At 40.9% G+C, this 17,869-nt stretch overlaps 1 protein-coding gene across 2 annotated transcripts in view; it reads right to left on the reverse strand.

Moving 5' to 3' along the window:
* TSPAN12 (tetraspanin 12) overlaps positions 1-17,458 on the reverse strand; it is a 63,413-nt gene extending 45,955 nt beyond the window's left edge. The window contains exons 1-4 of one of the 2 annotated variants that reach the window (XM_047695099.1): positions 17,319-17,458; positions 16,238-16,373; positions 3,899-3,981; positions 2,668-2,803 (exon numbers count right to left, since the gene is read on the reverse strand). In XM_047695099.1, coding sequence (XP_047551055.1) covers positions 2,668-2,803; positions 3,899-3,981; positions 16,238-16,303 — 285 coding nt within the window. In that variant the 5' untranslated portion in view covers positions 16,304-16,373; positions 17,319-17,458. Of the gene's footprint in view, positions 1-2,667; positions 2,804-3,898; positions 3,982-16,237; positions 16,374-16,543; positions 17,060-17,318 lie in introns of those variants that run through there. The other variant, XM_047695100.1, reaches the window with a different exon arrangement.
* Between the last annotated feature and the right edge of the window lie 411 nt (positions 17,459-17,869).

The following is a 17,869-nucleotide window of genomic DNA, read 5'->3' on the forward strand; positions in this document are numbered from 1 at the left end:
CATGCAAAAATATTTTACGTAATGTGAGATACATTTGTAAGTACTTAGGAAAAGGCAGCAGCTATAAAGTAAAATGGTGAAGCTGTTAAAAATATATCATACTGGACTGCCATGGTTTGAATAGCATATTCTCCATTTACTAGCTAACTCAGGCAGAGCGACAATTCTGTGCCTCTTTTCCTCATCTGTATCATGAAAATAACAATATCTATCTCATTAGGATTGTGGAGGAGACAAAATTGATTAATTCATATAAAACTCTTCATATAAACTACGTTATCATCATCATCTTTGTCATTATTATGGTTTCAGTCCCCCACGTCACCTTTGCATCATAAGCTTCTTTCCAGCCTCACAAACTAGACTCTCATCACAGGTAACCATGACTCTTCCTACCTCAAGCAAAGACCAAATTAGTTAGTCCTTCGTCAACTTGCTTTACTAGCATTCAAGCAGCCTAACGGAATGCATAAATGGTTCTAAAATGTGTTCCTAAAAGTCTTTGAGGTTCTATGAAATATGTTATCCCACCCCACCCCAACCCACAGTCCAGGGACCATCCAGAATCACACATGCTGGAGACAGGGGGAAGACAGTTATTCTTAAATATTTGCAAATATTTGCCAAAGACCTAACATCTTGCCATATTTTGCATTAATGTTGTGTAAATCAGACAGCATTCTAAGATTGTGGTTTTGTTTTTTTGTTTTTTTTTTTAAGATTTTATTTATTTATTTGACAGAGAGAGAGAGAGAGAGCACAGCAGGGGGAGCAGCAGGCAGAGGGAGAGGGAGAAGCAGGCTCCCCACTTAGCAGAGAGCCAGATGCAGCTCTACCCCAGGACCCTGGGATCATGACCTGAGCTGAAGGCAGACACTTAACCAACTGAACCACCTGGGCTCCCCTAAGATTGCAGTTTTAAAAAGGACTCCGAGAGTGGGGCACTTTGGTGGCTCAGTCAGTTGAGCATCAGACTCTTGGTTCTGGCTCAGATTGTGATCTCAGAGTCATGGGATCAAGCCCTGTATCAGGCTCCGTGCTGAGTGCAGAATCTGCTTGGGATTCTCTCCCTCTGCCCCTCTCTCTGCTCTCAATCTCTCCCTTTCCCTCTCTCTAAAATAAATAAGTAAATAAAATTAAGGAAAAAAAGGATTCTGAGATTTTTTTAAAGTTCAATATACCTTCTCTGTCCTTTAAACTATAAGTTTCATATAAAGTAAGACCTTGAGTTCATGTTTAAATTATTGTCCAAATATCTTAAATGGCAAAATAAGATTTCAAACCCTTCCGGCATGCTCCTCCCTGTATACCAAAATGGAGAAATGTAAGGTCATGGGCACGCTCCCCTCCCTGAGTGTGGTTTATTTTCTACAGCACTCTCTGTCTCCCAGTTATGGACCTAAAGAGTCCATGAAACCAAGACTTAGCCTCCAAAAAGCCAACTAATACATTCACACAGGTTGTTTCTGTGAAATTCAAAGTTTTAGTTCAGCTTTACACTGAGATTCTGTTGTAATTGGCTTGGGATGGGAGCCAGTCAAGCCCTGGTATGCAGGAGCTGAGCCCTGAGAGAGCCGATTTGTGCCCATCTCTCCCCAGCTGTGCATTCAGTGATACCACGTTGTTGGCTGGAAACCAACCCTGCTTCATGTATTTAGCCCATGGAAATCTTCAAAGGCTACAAATCAGGATTTTTTTTCTGCTCAGATATCCAGTATATTAGCACCCCATTAAAATGTTCATTTACATTCCCTATAAGAATTTAATGCACAGCTAGCACTGAGAACTATTGAAAAGAAAGGAATATATCCAATGAATTAATTCTTCCAGAATCTGAGATATCTGTGATTATTACATGGTAGCAGCTTTTCTATCTGGTGCTATGAACATGCAATATTAAAATATTGCACTCATTGTGCTCATATATACACACACACACACATGCATGCACATGGGCGTGCGTGCACACACACACACATATGAGCTGTAATTTAAATTAACTCAAATTTCTAATGTTAAAAGAGAGTTTCCTAATTTTTGAATTAGAAGTTGAATCATAAATTTTAGTATCATAGAATTTGAGTGCTGAAGGGAATTTAAGAAGCAATCTGGTCCAACTCTTTCAGAATCAAAACAAAACACAACAAAACCCACTATGATTATGGAAAACCAAGACTCCCATTTACCCACTAATCTATGTAAACGCAGTGCTTGGATTTTAATATCTATCCGTAGTTCACCACCTGAATTTCCACATAGGTTTTTATGGCAGGTTTGTTTACAAAAAGAAGAGAGAGAGAGAACGAAGTGTGCTGTCATAACTTCTTTGTTCTAATCCCGAGGGGCCTGTCCGGGTGGTAATAAGGTCCATGACACAAGGAAACAACTCATACTTTCAAATGAAAATATCAACACATAGCCTGAGTGAAATAATTAAATAGCGTGCACATTTCCATACCTCATCATTTGAGTACAACAAATACGTGTGCTGAAATCATCTCTCATGGAAAGAATGCTTCCCTTCTCACAGGATGTTGAACAATTACCACAGATTAGAGAACCGCTATCACGGTTCCCTAAGCACGTAATCCTGTGCACTGATGAAAAAATAATACAGGACTGGTTGGTCTTTTCACCCATAATAAAGAAAAGATGTAAACACCATACCCATGCAAGAAGCAACAGATTTCTTTTCACGGTTCCACAGTATCCTAACATCCCCACGATGATAAGGAAGCAGCAAACAGCAATCATGACTGGGTGAACGACAGGAAAATAAGTCAAGATGACAGCCTCCTCTACCCTGAAAGAAGAACAATGATGTCACATTACACATAAAATATAACCAAAATGCACCTACGACACAGTACAAGACACAACTGAGATTCATGTTCATAATCCTTTAAATCGTCCTGCCTCAAAGCTGACGACTATGTAGCTATTTTTAAAATCACTGCGCTATCACTGATTTGCTTGCTTGTCTTGTTTTTGTTTCATTTCGTTTAGTTTTTTTATACAAGTGGTAGCATTTCTACCTCAACTCATGTAAAATATCTTATAAGACGGGGTCCCCAATAAGAAGCCCAGCTACTATCAGCTCTGAAGCTTTAGCCTGGGGAGTGGGGGAGAAACAGGCCCCGCTGTATCCCAGCTGAGAAGAGTCTCTCTCCTCTTCTCTGACCTGGCCAGCGCCTCTTCTGGGCCCTCCCCCAAAACCACGGATCCTCCCCCAAAATGCAAAAGACTGCTGTGTCAAAGGAAATTGGTCTCTATTAAAAGAAAGAGGAAGGGAGGTGATTTCTGCTGGAAAACTATGAAAAAATCATTAACTAGAATCATACTAGTAAGAGTACTATAACAAAAATCAGCCATTACTGCGTGCTTAGCTCCCCTGTTAAGGACTTTACAAACATGTACCTCAGTCCATTCGCCAGACGTTTTAGAACCATATATGTGGAGTCCACATTCAGTTATGAGGAAATGGAGGCTGGGAGAAGTTAAGTGATTTGCCCCTTGTGATATTAGTGGATTAACCTTTTGAAATTTGAGAGGAAAATGGCAATGTTGAGTTTGGTTTTTCCTTAGCTGAGGGGGATGAAGGAAAGAAGGTTGGCTGTAGTTTTCTTATAGAAAAGTAGCTCTGCTGTCCTTTACGTACAAACATGATGTGGCTGCCACACTGTCCAGAGGCCAGGCAACTGGCGCCACCATACCCAGAAACGTTTTCTAGGACAAGTGTTGTACCTTAAAGAGAATGCTAGAAAACGCAAGTGTCTGTAACAAAGGTTATTGATCATGGGAGAGCATTATCATCTAAACAGCTGAGGACAAGATGACGTAGAAACTAGGGTCTAAGGAAACCTGATGAAAGAAAGCAATCATTGATTATGAAGCCTACCTTGTTTCTGCAGTTAACGTCAGAACATTATTGAGGTAGTCCCTCATCCAAGCAGAAACTGCTAGCACACTGATGGACATTAACTGGAAAGAAAAAAAATACCAATTGGTGATCAAGGATTTATGCAACATTCTCCACAGGATTAATCATTCAAGCAATTAAGGATTTTTTTCTTACATGATCATTATGCTTTTTTCCAATTACTGTTTAGAAATTCACTATTGTTATAAATACCTGTCATTTCATTTTGTAATCCTGTCATAGTCTTTAAATAGAATGTCACCGAAGGAGGACACAGATAGCTCGACAATTGAATGCCTGATTCTAGGTTCAAGACAGGAATTGTACAAGATGAAGAGGCCACAAAATGTCTAAATTATTAGATGTACAAGATGAGCCTAAAACACGTCATATAAATAGCAAGGAAGCCATCAAATCCGTACTATTGTTGTTGCCAAGAAAGTCACCAGAGAACTTGAAAGAGTTACCATTGGATAAAGGTCAAACAGTTTGGGCATCAAAATAACAGTAATAATAATAATAAATGCAATGACTTGAAATATCAATTACGCTAAAATCTGTGAATGGATAATAATACTTAAAACTCACTGGTCACCTTTGTAGGATGGTGGACATTCAACTCAATATTCAGAAAACTGGTAAGAATCCAATTTTTATCCTACATTTCCTATACAAACTAAAGAAAGAACCAAAGACTTCATGAAAGTTTTTGTAGAATTTCTGCTAATACATGCAGAAAGCATTAAAAGAATATTCCTATTACAACCCTTATTGAAATAATGGATCTCTAGGCAAAGATCCTCAATGACTACCCAAGTTATTAAGTAAGTTGTTCTCCGTCCTGCCTGTGCATCAAAGTCACCTAGGACTTCTTAAAAAAAAAAAAAAACAAAAAAAAAACAAGAACCACTCTTTATGAGCCCAGAACCACCCTGGATGAATTCTTGAAAGTAGGGCAAAGGCATGAGAAATGTGTAAGGCTCCGCAGATGTTCTAATGTGTAGTCAGGGCTGAGAACTGCATAATGTGAAATATGCATAAAACTGCATAACTTCTAGAACAGGGAGATCAGGCTGAAGTAAAATACCGGCCCCCACAGATTAGTTTTAGTATTACAAGAAGAGATAATGTGCCTTCCCCCACAAAAGTGAGGCAATCAGAAGTATTTGAAGTATTTTTACCAAATTGAAGTATTTTTACCAAAAAGTCAAACCTGCATCTACCCAAGCCTCCAGCTCTAATTATCAGTTTATGGGAAATACAGGGAAAAGATTGAAACTTGTTAAAGGCCACTGTGGGGAATCAATGAGCAAAATCAAGAATATGAAAAATAATCACAGGACAAATGATCTGGTTTCTTTAATTTAAAAAACTGGCCATGTGGGGAAAAAAAGAGGGAAGGAGAAACTATTATAAATTAAAAGAAATTTAAGAGATTACCCAAATGCAGTATGTTGACCTGGTTTAGCTCCCAATTCAAACAAAACAGCCGCAGAGAGACCTTTATACGACAGAGGATGTTTTCACATGACTGGGTACTTGAAAATGTTAAGAAGTTGTTGTTTTAGATAAGACAATGATATGAAGATTTTTTTTTAAGGATCCTTACGTAAATGCTTTAAATTTTCCATACTTAAAAAAAAAAAAAAAACACTTTTTTTTAAAAAGCAACAATGTAGAGCACATTCAAAATGAGTCTCCTGGGAAGCTTTTCAAAAAGTTGAAGGTTAACCCCTAAATTCTGAAGGTCTTTCCTATTTAGATGGAAATCTTTCTAATGTGCGCCTTATCCTTATCTTAAGAATTTAATTTGACTTGAATTTGATTTTTCATTTCTGGCATCTCAATGAACATCAATTACCATTATGCATTATAGATTTTGCTTTTAAATACAGAAATAATGAATATACAAGACAGGAATGGGTCTATACTGACTCAAACCATGCTCGTGAAAACACTTTCTGGATAAAGGCTCCAAGGCAAACAGAACAGGCAGACCTCTGTGACCTCTTGTACAGTGAAATATGGTTACCTGCTTGGAAAATCAGCTAGTGAATCCACTCATTCTTCATCCAGTGGCAAATATTTACTCAATACATACTGTCTGCCTTGAAATTGTCTGTACTAGATTTGGAGACCCAACAATAAATAAGAGAGGTTAGATCTCAGCCTTTGTGAAGCTTCTTGTGGGACACAAGGAATAAACAGATAAGGCAGATAATTACAGACTATAAATAGTATGATGCAGCACAGAAAAATGAAGTGATCTGTTCAAGGTCTTATAGACTCTAAATGGCAGAACAGAGATTCAAATCCAAGCCTTTGGTCTTTGGAGCTTTAGGCTTAGTCACGAAGTCCCTTCCACATTTAGAAATGAGCATATTAATTTCCACAGGGAGGACACTAGCCTGCACAGCATGCAGGGTTCTTTTTTTGAAAAGGGGAGGGATAGAATGGGGGTAGTCTGTGGTGGCCAGGCTAAGTCTGAATGTCTTAACTATATTCTTTGGTGAACAGAGTCTCAGGGGTCAATGGCCTAAAACAGAGTAAGGATCCTGGGACCACGGTTCAGAGAAGAATAAGGCCAGTTATTACTATCCTCACTTCTGATGGGATAAAAACAGATGATAAACTTAATAAAAGTTACACAGTGGGTCAACCGCAGTTTATCAAGCATGCTTCTAGCTTCTGTGAATTTGATGCTTTACCATCTGTTCTGTATATTCGGGCTGGACACACCTTGGTCTGAAAAAACTGATAACGTACCTGAGCCACCCTGCCTTGGCTGCCCGCCCTCTACCACCCTGGGGAGGAGTCTTTCTCCCAGATTCTCACTTCTCATTTTCCAATACAAACCAACCAATCCAGAACCCACACCCCAACCACCTCTGTTATTGCGAGCTCTCCCTCTGGGCCACTCTACAACCGCTGTAATCACCCCAAGGTCTAGGTGCCAGACAATCGAGGAGAGCCCCTGTACTCCAGAGGCTGCTGAAAGTATTTAAACTAGACAATCCTAAACCTACTTACTTTGTCTGGCCTGTTCCTTGTTTTTGTTCGTTTGTTGGTTTGTTTATTAACATATAATGTTGGCCTGTTCCTTGTGGATGTAACCACAGTAAAAGTACAAGGCCAGTCCCTCTCTTTTGGTCTTGAGATGGACCCCAATGCTTCCCTCTCAGCCCTTGTGATGAGACATGTACTGTCTTGCACACACGATCTGTGAGTATAATAAACTATCTTTTTAATGGCAGTCATCTGATCTGTTGGCTTCTCTGTACCTAATAATAATAGAACCTGTTAAAATGCACAGGGCTAGCAGGGTACCTGGACCACATGACTAAATCTGAACCTACGTGTTCTCCCTCTACTTGGCTGTATGTGGACCTTTAAATACCTTGTAAGTTTCATGGGGGGACAGGAAAACCTATTAATGTGCTATTTTATGTAATTACCTCAAATTCTTTTTTTATTTTTTTAATACTTTTTAAAAAAAGATTGTATTTATTTATTTGACAGAGAGATACAGCAAAAGAAGGAACAGAAGCAGGCAGAGTGGGAAAGGGAGAAGCAGGCTCCCCACTGAGCAGGGAGCCCAATATGGACCTCAATCCCAGGACCTTGGGATCATGACCTGAGCCAAAGGCAGACCCAACCGACTGAGCCACCCAGGTGTCCCTAATTACTTCAAATTCTTGCACAATTATAAATAATTCCTTTCTTTATCATTCTTTAACGTAATAACTCATCTTGGTTTCTCCATCCTCTAATTTCTTATAGGCTGTTTAGCTAATTTTCAATACCATAGTTCTGAGACAGGTATCAATAAATTAACAGATTCTTTATTTTAGCACAGTCTGTTATCAGTGGTCATTATACACTGTTCTTCCATTTATAACAAAAAATGTATAATTCTTCCACGTGGTATATTCCAAAACATTTCTGGCAGCATAGAATGGTTAAGTGCATGGGTTTTGAAGTAGTTCTTCCATTCAAAAAATATATATCGATCAACTGCTCTCGGCCAGGTCCTTCATGATGTGCTGGAGATACATGGATAACAGTACGGCAGTAACCGGCACCATCTCTAGGCTATGGTGAAATTTACTAAAAGGACCCACATTAGCCAACCCATCAAAGATGTAAATGTGTAACTGCAAACTGTAGTAAGCCCTGGGAAGGAATAATACAAGTTGCTCTAAGCCTCCTTTGTGTGATGCCTGACCTATTTCATGGAGTCAAAGGAACATCTCTCAGAGACGAAGATCTGAGGGTTAATTATCAAGTTCATTAGGGAAAGAGCAATTGAAAAAGTACATTCAGTCAGAAAGAAAAGCAAAGATCCCAGGGTGGAAGACAGCATAACTTGCTCAAGGAAGGGAAACTGGCATGTGGTAAGAATGAAAAGCCAAGCAGGGACCAGATAATACAGTGTTGGAGGCCATTTAAGGCATATGGGCTTGGCCATAATGATTGTAAGAAACCACCAAATCCAAAAGCCTTGGTTGGAATTCCACGCCTGCCCCTTTTTAGCTCTATGACTTTGGGTATCATTGAATCTCTCCTAAGCCTGTTTCCTCACATACAAACTGCTATGATAATAAGCCCAACTTCACAGAGGATTTATATGATGAAAGGAGTAGGATTCTTCTGTATATTACCTACTACTACCTCAAGTCACTTTTGACCTTAGGGGTTTCTCTTAATCTTTCTCAGTCAGCTTAAGAGACGACTCCTAAATCAGTTCAGAAATGGAATCTTCAGCTATCTAAAGGTCTAGCAAATGGATCAGGGATAAAGCTCTGTGATACAGCTACCTATTGGACTTGCATGGCCCTTCTCAGTTTTGACATCTCTGAAACTGAACTCATTTCCATTCCTCTCAAAACCTCTGGGTCCCTCCCATTGTGTTTCCTATCTCAGTAAATGGTATAATCAACGCTTCAATCACAGAAACTGGCAACTTGGCAGACAGCCTGAACCTCTCCCTCTTCCTCAGTCCTACATCTAATTACTTTCAAGTCCTACAGATTGTCCCCCCACCATGGCTGGTGAATTCCTCCCCGCTTCCTGCCACTTCTGGCTAGTTCAGGCCCTCAGTCTCTTGCCAGGTAATTACAATCACTTTCTGATGAACTCTCCGGCTCACAGATTCCACATCAAATTTGTCCTTCGGTAGCTGCAGGAAACACAGATAGAGTTCTGCTTATCCAGCTCTCCTCGCTGCCCCTCGGGCACCTTCTTGGCTCTCACTTCCACTACCCCCAACTCTCTCCTAGAGACTCAAATTTAAATGCTTTGGCAGGGCACAGAGGCCCTTTTCAATCACCATGAAGCTGTCTCTTCAATCTGCTCGCTGCCAGCTCCTTCCCACATGCATTCTGTACTCAGATGACAAAAAGCTGTTCGTGCTTCTCCAACACACACCACGCAGATCTCCCCAAGCCCCTGTGTCTTTCCCCATTCGGTTCCCTCTGTCTGGGATGCACCCTGTCCCAGCCTTTCCATCCTCAGGAGCAGAGTAGAGCAACCCTACCCATCAAGATCAGCTCAAATAGCCAGCATGTAAAGATCTTCTCCCTACTCCCACCTTCCCCATAGCCAGTGCTCTTGGACAGACTTCACAGAGCAATTATCGACTGCTTTCTGTTTTCACCCACCCATCTCACTCCACAGACCACTGCTTACAGCCCCATCACCAAGCAGAATACCAGGCCCAGCAGTGAGGTCCAAGAGATAGTTGATGAATGAATGAGAAAATAATTATAATAAAGAGAAATCATTTCAACTTGCTAGATGAGAACATTAGCAAAATTAGGAGATGCTTTAAGAAGAGCTAAGCTTTGTACCACTGGAAGTTTTCCAGGAGAGAGATGCTTGCTGAATTACAAGACTGAAGATTTATATATCAGGTCAGAAGCTGGTTTAAGTGTTCTCAAGTGTCCTTTAAACTACAGACTTCTACTTGACTCTACTGTTCTTTTGCACAGTAGTTACCCAAGCATGGCAGCCATGCCTAGAACATCAGTCAAAATAAATAATATCAGTCCAAAGCCTTATCTTATGGCAAACAAGCAACTCTGAGACTAAACTGTTTTTTATTATGACATTATTTCCAGCTACATTAAATGTCTGAGAACAGTTTCATTCTCAAGGAGTGATGTTACTCACCGGCGTTGAGAATATCAGAGCCATAACATACAGAAGGCATGCTATACCGAGAAACTATGCTAAAATGAAATGAGATCACTTCAATACTAACCTTGATGCTATTGAATCTAGAAGCACAAATTATGCAAGCCATTCAGGACTCCTTATTAATAATGGTATTTTCTACTAATTTCCAAATTAAAATAAAATAATTCTTCAACTGTCATTCATCATGATTAAATGATTAGGAACACCTTGGTTATCATATATAACTAGGCATATAACTCCTTATTACATTTTCTCCAGCATTGTAAAAATACTGTTTGTAGTTCAAGGAAATGTTTAGAAAATAACACAAATATTGCTTTAGAGAAATATATTTAATATACTACTTAGCAGGACATTTGCCATATTCTGTCTTGCAAAACGTTTAGAAAATGTTAGCTCTCAACAAATACTTATACATATGAAATTTGCTATGTTGGAAATATATTCTGGTTTTGCTCAAATCTAATTAAGTAAAAATAAAGTTTGCATCAAGTTGTTTTCTAAATCAGAATTTTATGTGTGTGCACATTCCCTAAATGTATTGTGAAGTATACGTCTATAGTTTCCACCAAATAGCAATGGCATAGTTACAAAAGAGAATTTTAAGTCCTTCAACTGTCTGCCATCCATAACATAGAGTCTCATATAAGGTAACAGTGACACCAGTAATTTCTATTCTAGGCTGAAAGATGTTTAAAACCACCTACCTGAATTTTCCTTTCTATGTCAAATCTGGTAGCAAAGAGCAAAATGCAGAAGAGAGATGGGGAACTTAGTTACAGTTCGATCTCTACAGAGAACCTGGACAAGTAATTCAAACTTCTGGAACCTTTGCTCATCCTGAAAATGGAGAACTGGACTAGGCACTTTTAAAATTCCTTTTTGTCTTAAGAAAAGGGGGGGGGGGATTCAAGTTGTGATTTATTGAAATATAAAGGTAAATCAATTCTCAATTATTTGGAGGCTGGCAGCCCAATGTCAGTACCCCTCGGGTCTGCAGTAGGGACGTGCCCCAAAGAATCCCCCATGCCCTTCTTCAAAGGGTGGTCCTTATGAACCATGTGATGGCTTATCTTTGCTCAGCAGGGGCCACACTATATAAAAAGCATGTAACAGCTTTGCCCCAAAACTAAACTTTATATAAAGTTTATTTTGAAAAATTAGTAACATTTGGGGCGCCTGAGTGGCAGTTGGTTGAGCATCCTACTCTTGGTTTCACTCAGGTCATGATCTCAGGGTCGTGGGATTGACACCTGCATCAGGCTCTGTGCCCAGCACAGAGTCTGCTTGAGATTCTCTCTCCTTCTCCCTCTGCCCCTCCCGCTCCTGTGTGTTCTCTCTCTCTCTCTCTCAATAAAATAAATAAAATCTTAAAAAAAAAGAAAAAAAAAACTAACATTTGTTGAAAGGCTCTCCCCTATCCCTTAGAGTTAAAGAAAACGTCAATGACTTTCAGAGTATAAAGTTAGGGGCATTAATTTAAAAAAGTTGTATTTTTATATAACTAAATAAATGCCACGTGGACACAAATGTCCTCTTGCCAAGAATCTCTTTAGGGTCTGCCATGAGCCAAACAACTAAGGTTCACTACCTATGGCCAAGGAAAAAGAAACATAACATTGACCTTCTGCTGTGGCATTTACCCTGCATATATCCCCAAGTGTGAACTAGAGTCCCTGTCCATTTTTCAGGTTTTCGTTAGAGAAGTTTATCTCTATTGCTACTATCTTTAGTAATGGTGGTGAAAAGCAATGGCTCTTACAGGACTTAAAAACTAAAGATGGGATATTATATTTTTAGAAAATAATAAACATATTTGATAAATGTTAAGTGTTCATCAATGGCAGGAACTTCCAAAAACAACTGTATTTATCCATATTTGTAACAGCAGAAAATTGCGATCTATGAATGGCAAGGGTTCATATTATAAAGCCACAGAAGCTGTCTTTAAATGGAGGAAAGCTTTTATTAACTTAAATAATATGCCATTTAAACAGTAAAAGTGGGATAAGTTCGAAGTAAAAATAACTCATTTCCTTGCTTCTTTGTGGCCAGAATGTGAATCATGGTTTCAAAAGAGTTCTTGGGGTGGTTTACTCACGTGCAGGGCGTCCCCAGTGACTTCTCCCATGACAAACCCACAACACTCGTGAGAAACCCAGAGGGCCCAATATCTGTGTGCCAACTCCACTTCAGCTGTACTGGGATCAAGCTTCTTCAAACCATGGAAAAGCCACTCAACAGAGGGCAAATCGAGATGACTGGATCCATAGTAATGGAGAAAAAGCAGTGCATTTGTGACCTACTTGCTTCCTCTTAGGTCCATGCCTCAGATTTAAAAACATTCTCAAAAGAAAAACCACTCTGTTTAAGTTTTAGCTCTCAGAACAGCAAAATAAAACTATAGAGGTCTTCAGTTAAGATTTAGTTCTCTTTTCCCTAACATACTTTGGGTAGAGAAAGGGAGATGGTAGCAATATAATAGAAAATAGATAGGGAGAAAAGAATTTCAAAATGCCAAGTGAGGAGTAAAAGGCTACAGCTTTTGATCCCAGAGGTTATAAGGGCAGGCTTCTCGGTTCTGCAAAACTTGAGGCAAGAACAATCCCTCTGCATACTCCGAATGTGAGGTCTATTTAAGAAGTTGGGCTTATATGCTAGCTGGTTTATTCTGTTTCTGATTCCAGTGACAGCTCAAAGCAAGGACCGGTTCCTTGTTCTGCAACACGTGGCACTCAGACCAACAGCATCACAGAGGAGCTAAAAAGCAGACTTCCAGGCCCAACCCCAGAGGTCCTGAATCAGAATCTGCATTCTGACAAGATGCCCAGGTGACTGGTTTGAGAAGCACAGCTCCAGCGGACTTGGAATAAGGAGGTGGACAGCTAATCCCTTCCTACGGAGTGTGTCTGCCTCTCCACCGCAAGTAAATTCCCCACCATGTCCAGCAGTACAACTTCTATCAAACCTTGGAGGAAAAAAATTTGAACCTTGAGTCTCTGTTCTGGCACTTACTAGCAAGTTACTGAACTTCTCTGAGCAACCTCTGTTTACCCCCCCACCCCCAAAACAAACAAACAATTTTCCGGGGCTGTTATGAGAATTAGATGCTTGAGTAGTGTAAGAAAGCCCAGGAATGCGCCTGGCACAAGGTTGAAAACAACATCTGACTCAGTAAGGAAATATAGCATCTGCAAACATTGTTTTAACACCGAAAGAATAATGCTAATTCTCCCCAAGTTAGATGTGCATTTCATACAATTCCAACAAAAACCCCAACAGATATTTTTAATCATATAAAATAAGCTTAAAGTCCATAGGCAAAAAGAAACCTTAATGGAAACAAGAAAGGTGGGTGCTTTGAAATAACAGAGAAAATGAAAGAATATTTAAAATCCTAGAGAAAAATTCTATTAAAAAGAGCATATGAAACTTTGTTTAACTATCGTATAGTAACAACATAAATGAAATCAATGGGCAAACAATAAGGCATACCATATGGTAAATATGAAATATTTAATGAATATGAATCATGAAATGAAATAATATACATGAAATATATATAGGTCCAAAGAAAATTATGTTGATGCTGAACTGTGGGGGGGCGGGAACAAAGTAACAGTGAAATATTACTTTAAACCTTTCCAATTGACAACAATTAAAAGGTGCTTGTACACCAACAAGATGACAACAAATATTTGTGTGCATATAATGGGGTGTTATTTGTGTTCTTCCTAAGGAACAGATTCCCAGGACAGGAGTTCTGGGTCAGAGAAATGTAGCAGTGGTAGTGGTATTAATCACAAGAATAACAATTACTGATATTACTAACACAGGCATTCCTTGACAAAGCAATCCACTTCCTGATAATCTACTTGAGCATCATTACTGCAGTAAGAGTGGTAATGACCACAAACACTACTATCTACTGTCACTACTAATACCACACGGAGAGCATCGTTAAATGCAACTGTTCAAGCACTATGCATATTATAACCCTAATCCTCCCAACAACTCTAAAAAACTTTCATCCCTCTTTCACAGACTAGGAAACTGAAGCATTAAATGTGTCTGGTCGATGTAAGAACTATATAAAGATTAGCTACTTTGTTATTGTTGATATCTGGTACGCTCCAATGTAGCAATCCCACTCCTATGACTAAATGAGAAAAACAATTTAACAACAACAACAACAACAAAAATATATATATATATAGGTAATGTACATATAAATGTACATGAATGCATATATGTGGACAAATATGAGTAAATACATCTTTGTATGAAATAAAGGAAAATACAGAGACCTCCATACAATGCGGTTAACATGGATTGTTTTGCTGGAGGGAAAGTTGGCAGAAGAAAGCTGAAGAAAGGGGGAAGGGATCTTAATAAATAAATATATCAGAACATGCACATAGAAAGTGAGAAAGTTGAAGTACAGGATAAAAACAAAGACATAACATTTTACATTCTTCAAAGAATGAAGAATCTTTATTCAAAGATTAAACAAGCCCTAGAGGAATTGAAGGAATAAATTTTTTTAAACAAATTCATTACTCAGAAGAGCAATACATTTGTTAAATAATTGGGGTTTCCCCCCGACACATAATACAGATTATTAAGAAAATCCAAATCATCATTCTTTGGACAGCAACAACAAAAATCCTAGTAATTCCAAGATTGAGAATTCAGTAATTATCCATGTAAAGGCACTATCTAGGAGCAAGAAGACTTAGTGGCACTCCTGATACTGTCACCATTGGGCCATTTAACCTCTGGCCAGCCACTAACCTACACTTAGTTTTCTCATTCACAAAGTAAAGAAGTTCAACAAAGTCATCTTTAAATCTCCTTTTAGTTATAAAAATGTGATGATTCTAGAATCAAAAAGCATAAAGCAGAAAAGTGAAAAGCTAGTAAATACAAGTGATATTATACATTAAAAAAAAAAGTTCAAAATCTTAACCTTATGGCTAAGCAGATAATTGAATGACCCATTGAAAAAGGTACATATTTAGAATTAAAAACTGCAATAAGATTGATTAGTGATTTTACGTTTCCAAGTGGTGAATTTAACTATTTGATGCTTATTCATTTTCATGTAGAGGAAAAAAATAATGCCAGTTTAGGTTATCTTTCAGATTACTCACTGAAGTAAACCTTAATTTGTCACTTTAAAATGGAGGCACCCATAGGAATTAATTCAAACCAAAATATCATCCTCTAGAGACCACAGTTACCTCTTATGAAAAGAGGCTGGCAAATGCTAGCCAGTCAGTCACATAAATATTTCTAGTAGAAAATGATGAATTATTAATAGAACACAAAATTGGCAAAAAATGATCCGCTTAAGTATGACAGCTTCTCGAAGCATCAGTTTTAATTTTTATATTTTCCTCATAAGTTTCATAAATAATAATGTGATTATTAATAACATATAATGAAATTTATGCTTGGGCGCAAAGCATAGAAAGTCACTAGCTCATACAGCATAAAGATTTCCATGAGCTTGTTAAATTTTATGTATTTTATTTCCTTAAATGGTTATGGGATTTTCCAAAAGCATACACAAAATTCTTTAAAACTTTGCCAACTGAGAAATAGTTGCATGAAAACCACCTTTTCAGGCTGTATGGAATCTCCTAGAAAAATTTACCCGGTCCTTTGATAGGATATCTGTGTATGAATTCCTACAAACAGAGTGGGACTACTTGCCCCAACCAAATTTTATAGGCTAGTATGAGGTAAGGAAACAATTTATGGCTTGTACAGTTATCTGAAATTCCTGAAAACAAACAGTTCCCTAAGTAGTATGGCATAATTTTCTTATCTACAAGCACAAGCACGTGCATTTATTTATATCCCTAGATTAACTTCAAGTCTAATTTTACTGCCACCAGTATCCAGGCGTCCATTTATTTTTTTCTAATTACGAATGGCACTTGAGCTAGATCAAAGGCATTTTAAGGTCAAACTTGACTTCTCTGAAAAGTAGAGGGTGCGATCCTATGTAATTAATTAATGCTTAGCCATGCCCTTTGGCGCATTAAGTGGTGGCTGTAGGAAACCGAGTCCAGCCGTCCCCACCTGTTGGTGCAGAGGAACTGCTCGACTTACCCAAAAAAGCAGATTGAGGGCGTAGAGAAGGCAGCGCAGGCACTTCACGGAATCTTCTCTGGCCATTGTGAGCCCCGAAAGGGAGAAGCCCCATCCTTTCACCACATCCTACTCCCACCGGCCGAGTAGCAGCGATCTGCAGGGGCAGAGAGAACAGGGGACTTATCTCCGCGCTCCGCACCCCCAGCCCATCCCTCCTCTGCCCGCCCTCAGCCGGGTCCCGAGTCTGGTCCGAAGCCTAGGTCATTCGAGACATCGCTTCGTCGAAGATCATTTGTTAAAGTTGTAATTGTAACCTAAACTCGCCTAAAGTTCCAGACTGGCTTCGGATAACACCTGCTGAGAAGAGAAAAGACTGACTCCCGGATGAATGAAGGCACACAGCAAACTCCCGTTCTCAGGGGACGCGCGGCGGTGTCCTCTGCATTCTGATGAGACGCTCTTTAAAACCTCCCTCAGTCCACGCCCCTCCTCGGGGACAGCTCAGCTCAGAACTGTCCCCAAGGTTGGAAACCACACTATCCCCGGGAGACGTCACAGGCGCCGCCGGCGAGTCCGCGGGTGCAAGTGTCGCTCTCGTTAGGACAGCTCCTGGGTCCCCCAACTCCGCACCCCCCACCCCATCCGCAGTTCGGGTGTGAACACAGGGCACTGGAGGGGCTGCGGCGCTGAGCTGGGATTCCGCCCCGCGACTAGGGTTTCTTTGGGAGAACGTGAGAAATGGTGCTTCGGTCGGGAATGATGGATTAGCCCGGGGCGGGGGCGGGGAGGGGCGCCGGGGAATTAGGGCCGGTGCAGCTGTGCAGACGCCGGGTTAGTCACTCACGTCCCCCTCCCCCGGCCCCGGCCGCTGCCGCGACCCCGCGCTCCCGGCCGCCAGAGCAGCACAAAGCCGAGCGCGGTCCCCCCGCCCCGCCACCGCGTCCGCGTCCGCGCGCCCCCGGCAGGGCGCGGGGGGAAGCGCCAGCGGCGGGGAGCCCCACCGCCAGACTCTAAGTAGTTTAGCACACAGCGCCGGGGACAGCCGCCGAGGGCTGGCGGGACAGCCGGCTGGAAAGACGCGAGACGTGCGGCCACTCACCGTCGGCGCTGGGCTCCGTGCCCCACTCCCGCCGGGGGACGGTCGGGGACGCAGTGCGGGGGCTCATCGGGGCAGGGACGCTCCTCCCGGGGAGCCGAAGGGCTGCATTGGCTCAAGCAGGAGACGCTTCCTTCTCTTCCTCTCCCCCCGCCGCCGCCGTCGCCGCCTCCTGGGAAAAAGAAAAAAAAAAAAAAAAAAGTCCTGGGCAGCAGTTGCTGGAAAGTCTCTGTTAAGCCACCTCCCAGCGCCGCTGTCCCTCCCAAGTCCTCGCCAAGTCCGGACGAGGCAGCGGCGGCAGCCAGGGCCAGCTGCACAAACTCTCAGCGCATGCTCCGGCCGCTGGCTGCCCCGGCTGGATCCGAGTGGGTGTTTCTTGTCCCTTCACCCGGCGTGAGCCCCCGAAGGGACGCCTCACCTCGACAAGACACGGTCCAGAAGGATAGAAAGCCTACGGACCTTGGGAAGTTCCTCTCAGTAAACCCCTTTAAAATGGTGGTGTCCGAGGAGGGGAGGCTCGGTTATAACCATAGGGAAACAGGCTTTTATTATAT

Source organism: Lutra lutra, chromosome 11 (assembly GCF_902655055.1).
Source record: "Lutra lutra chromosome 11, mLutLut1.2, whole genome shotgun sequence".
Classification (NCBI taxonomy): domain Eukaryota; kingdom Metazoa; phylum Chordata; class Mammalia; order Carnivora; family Mustelidae; genus Lutra; species Lutra lutra.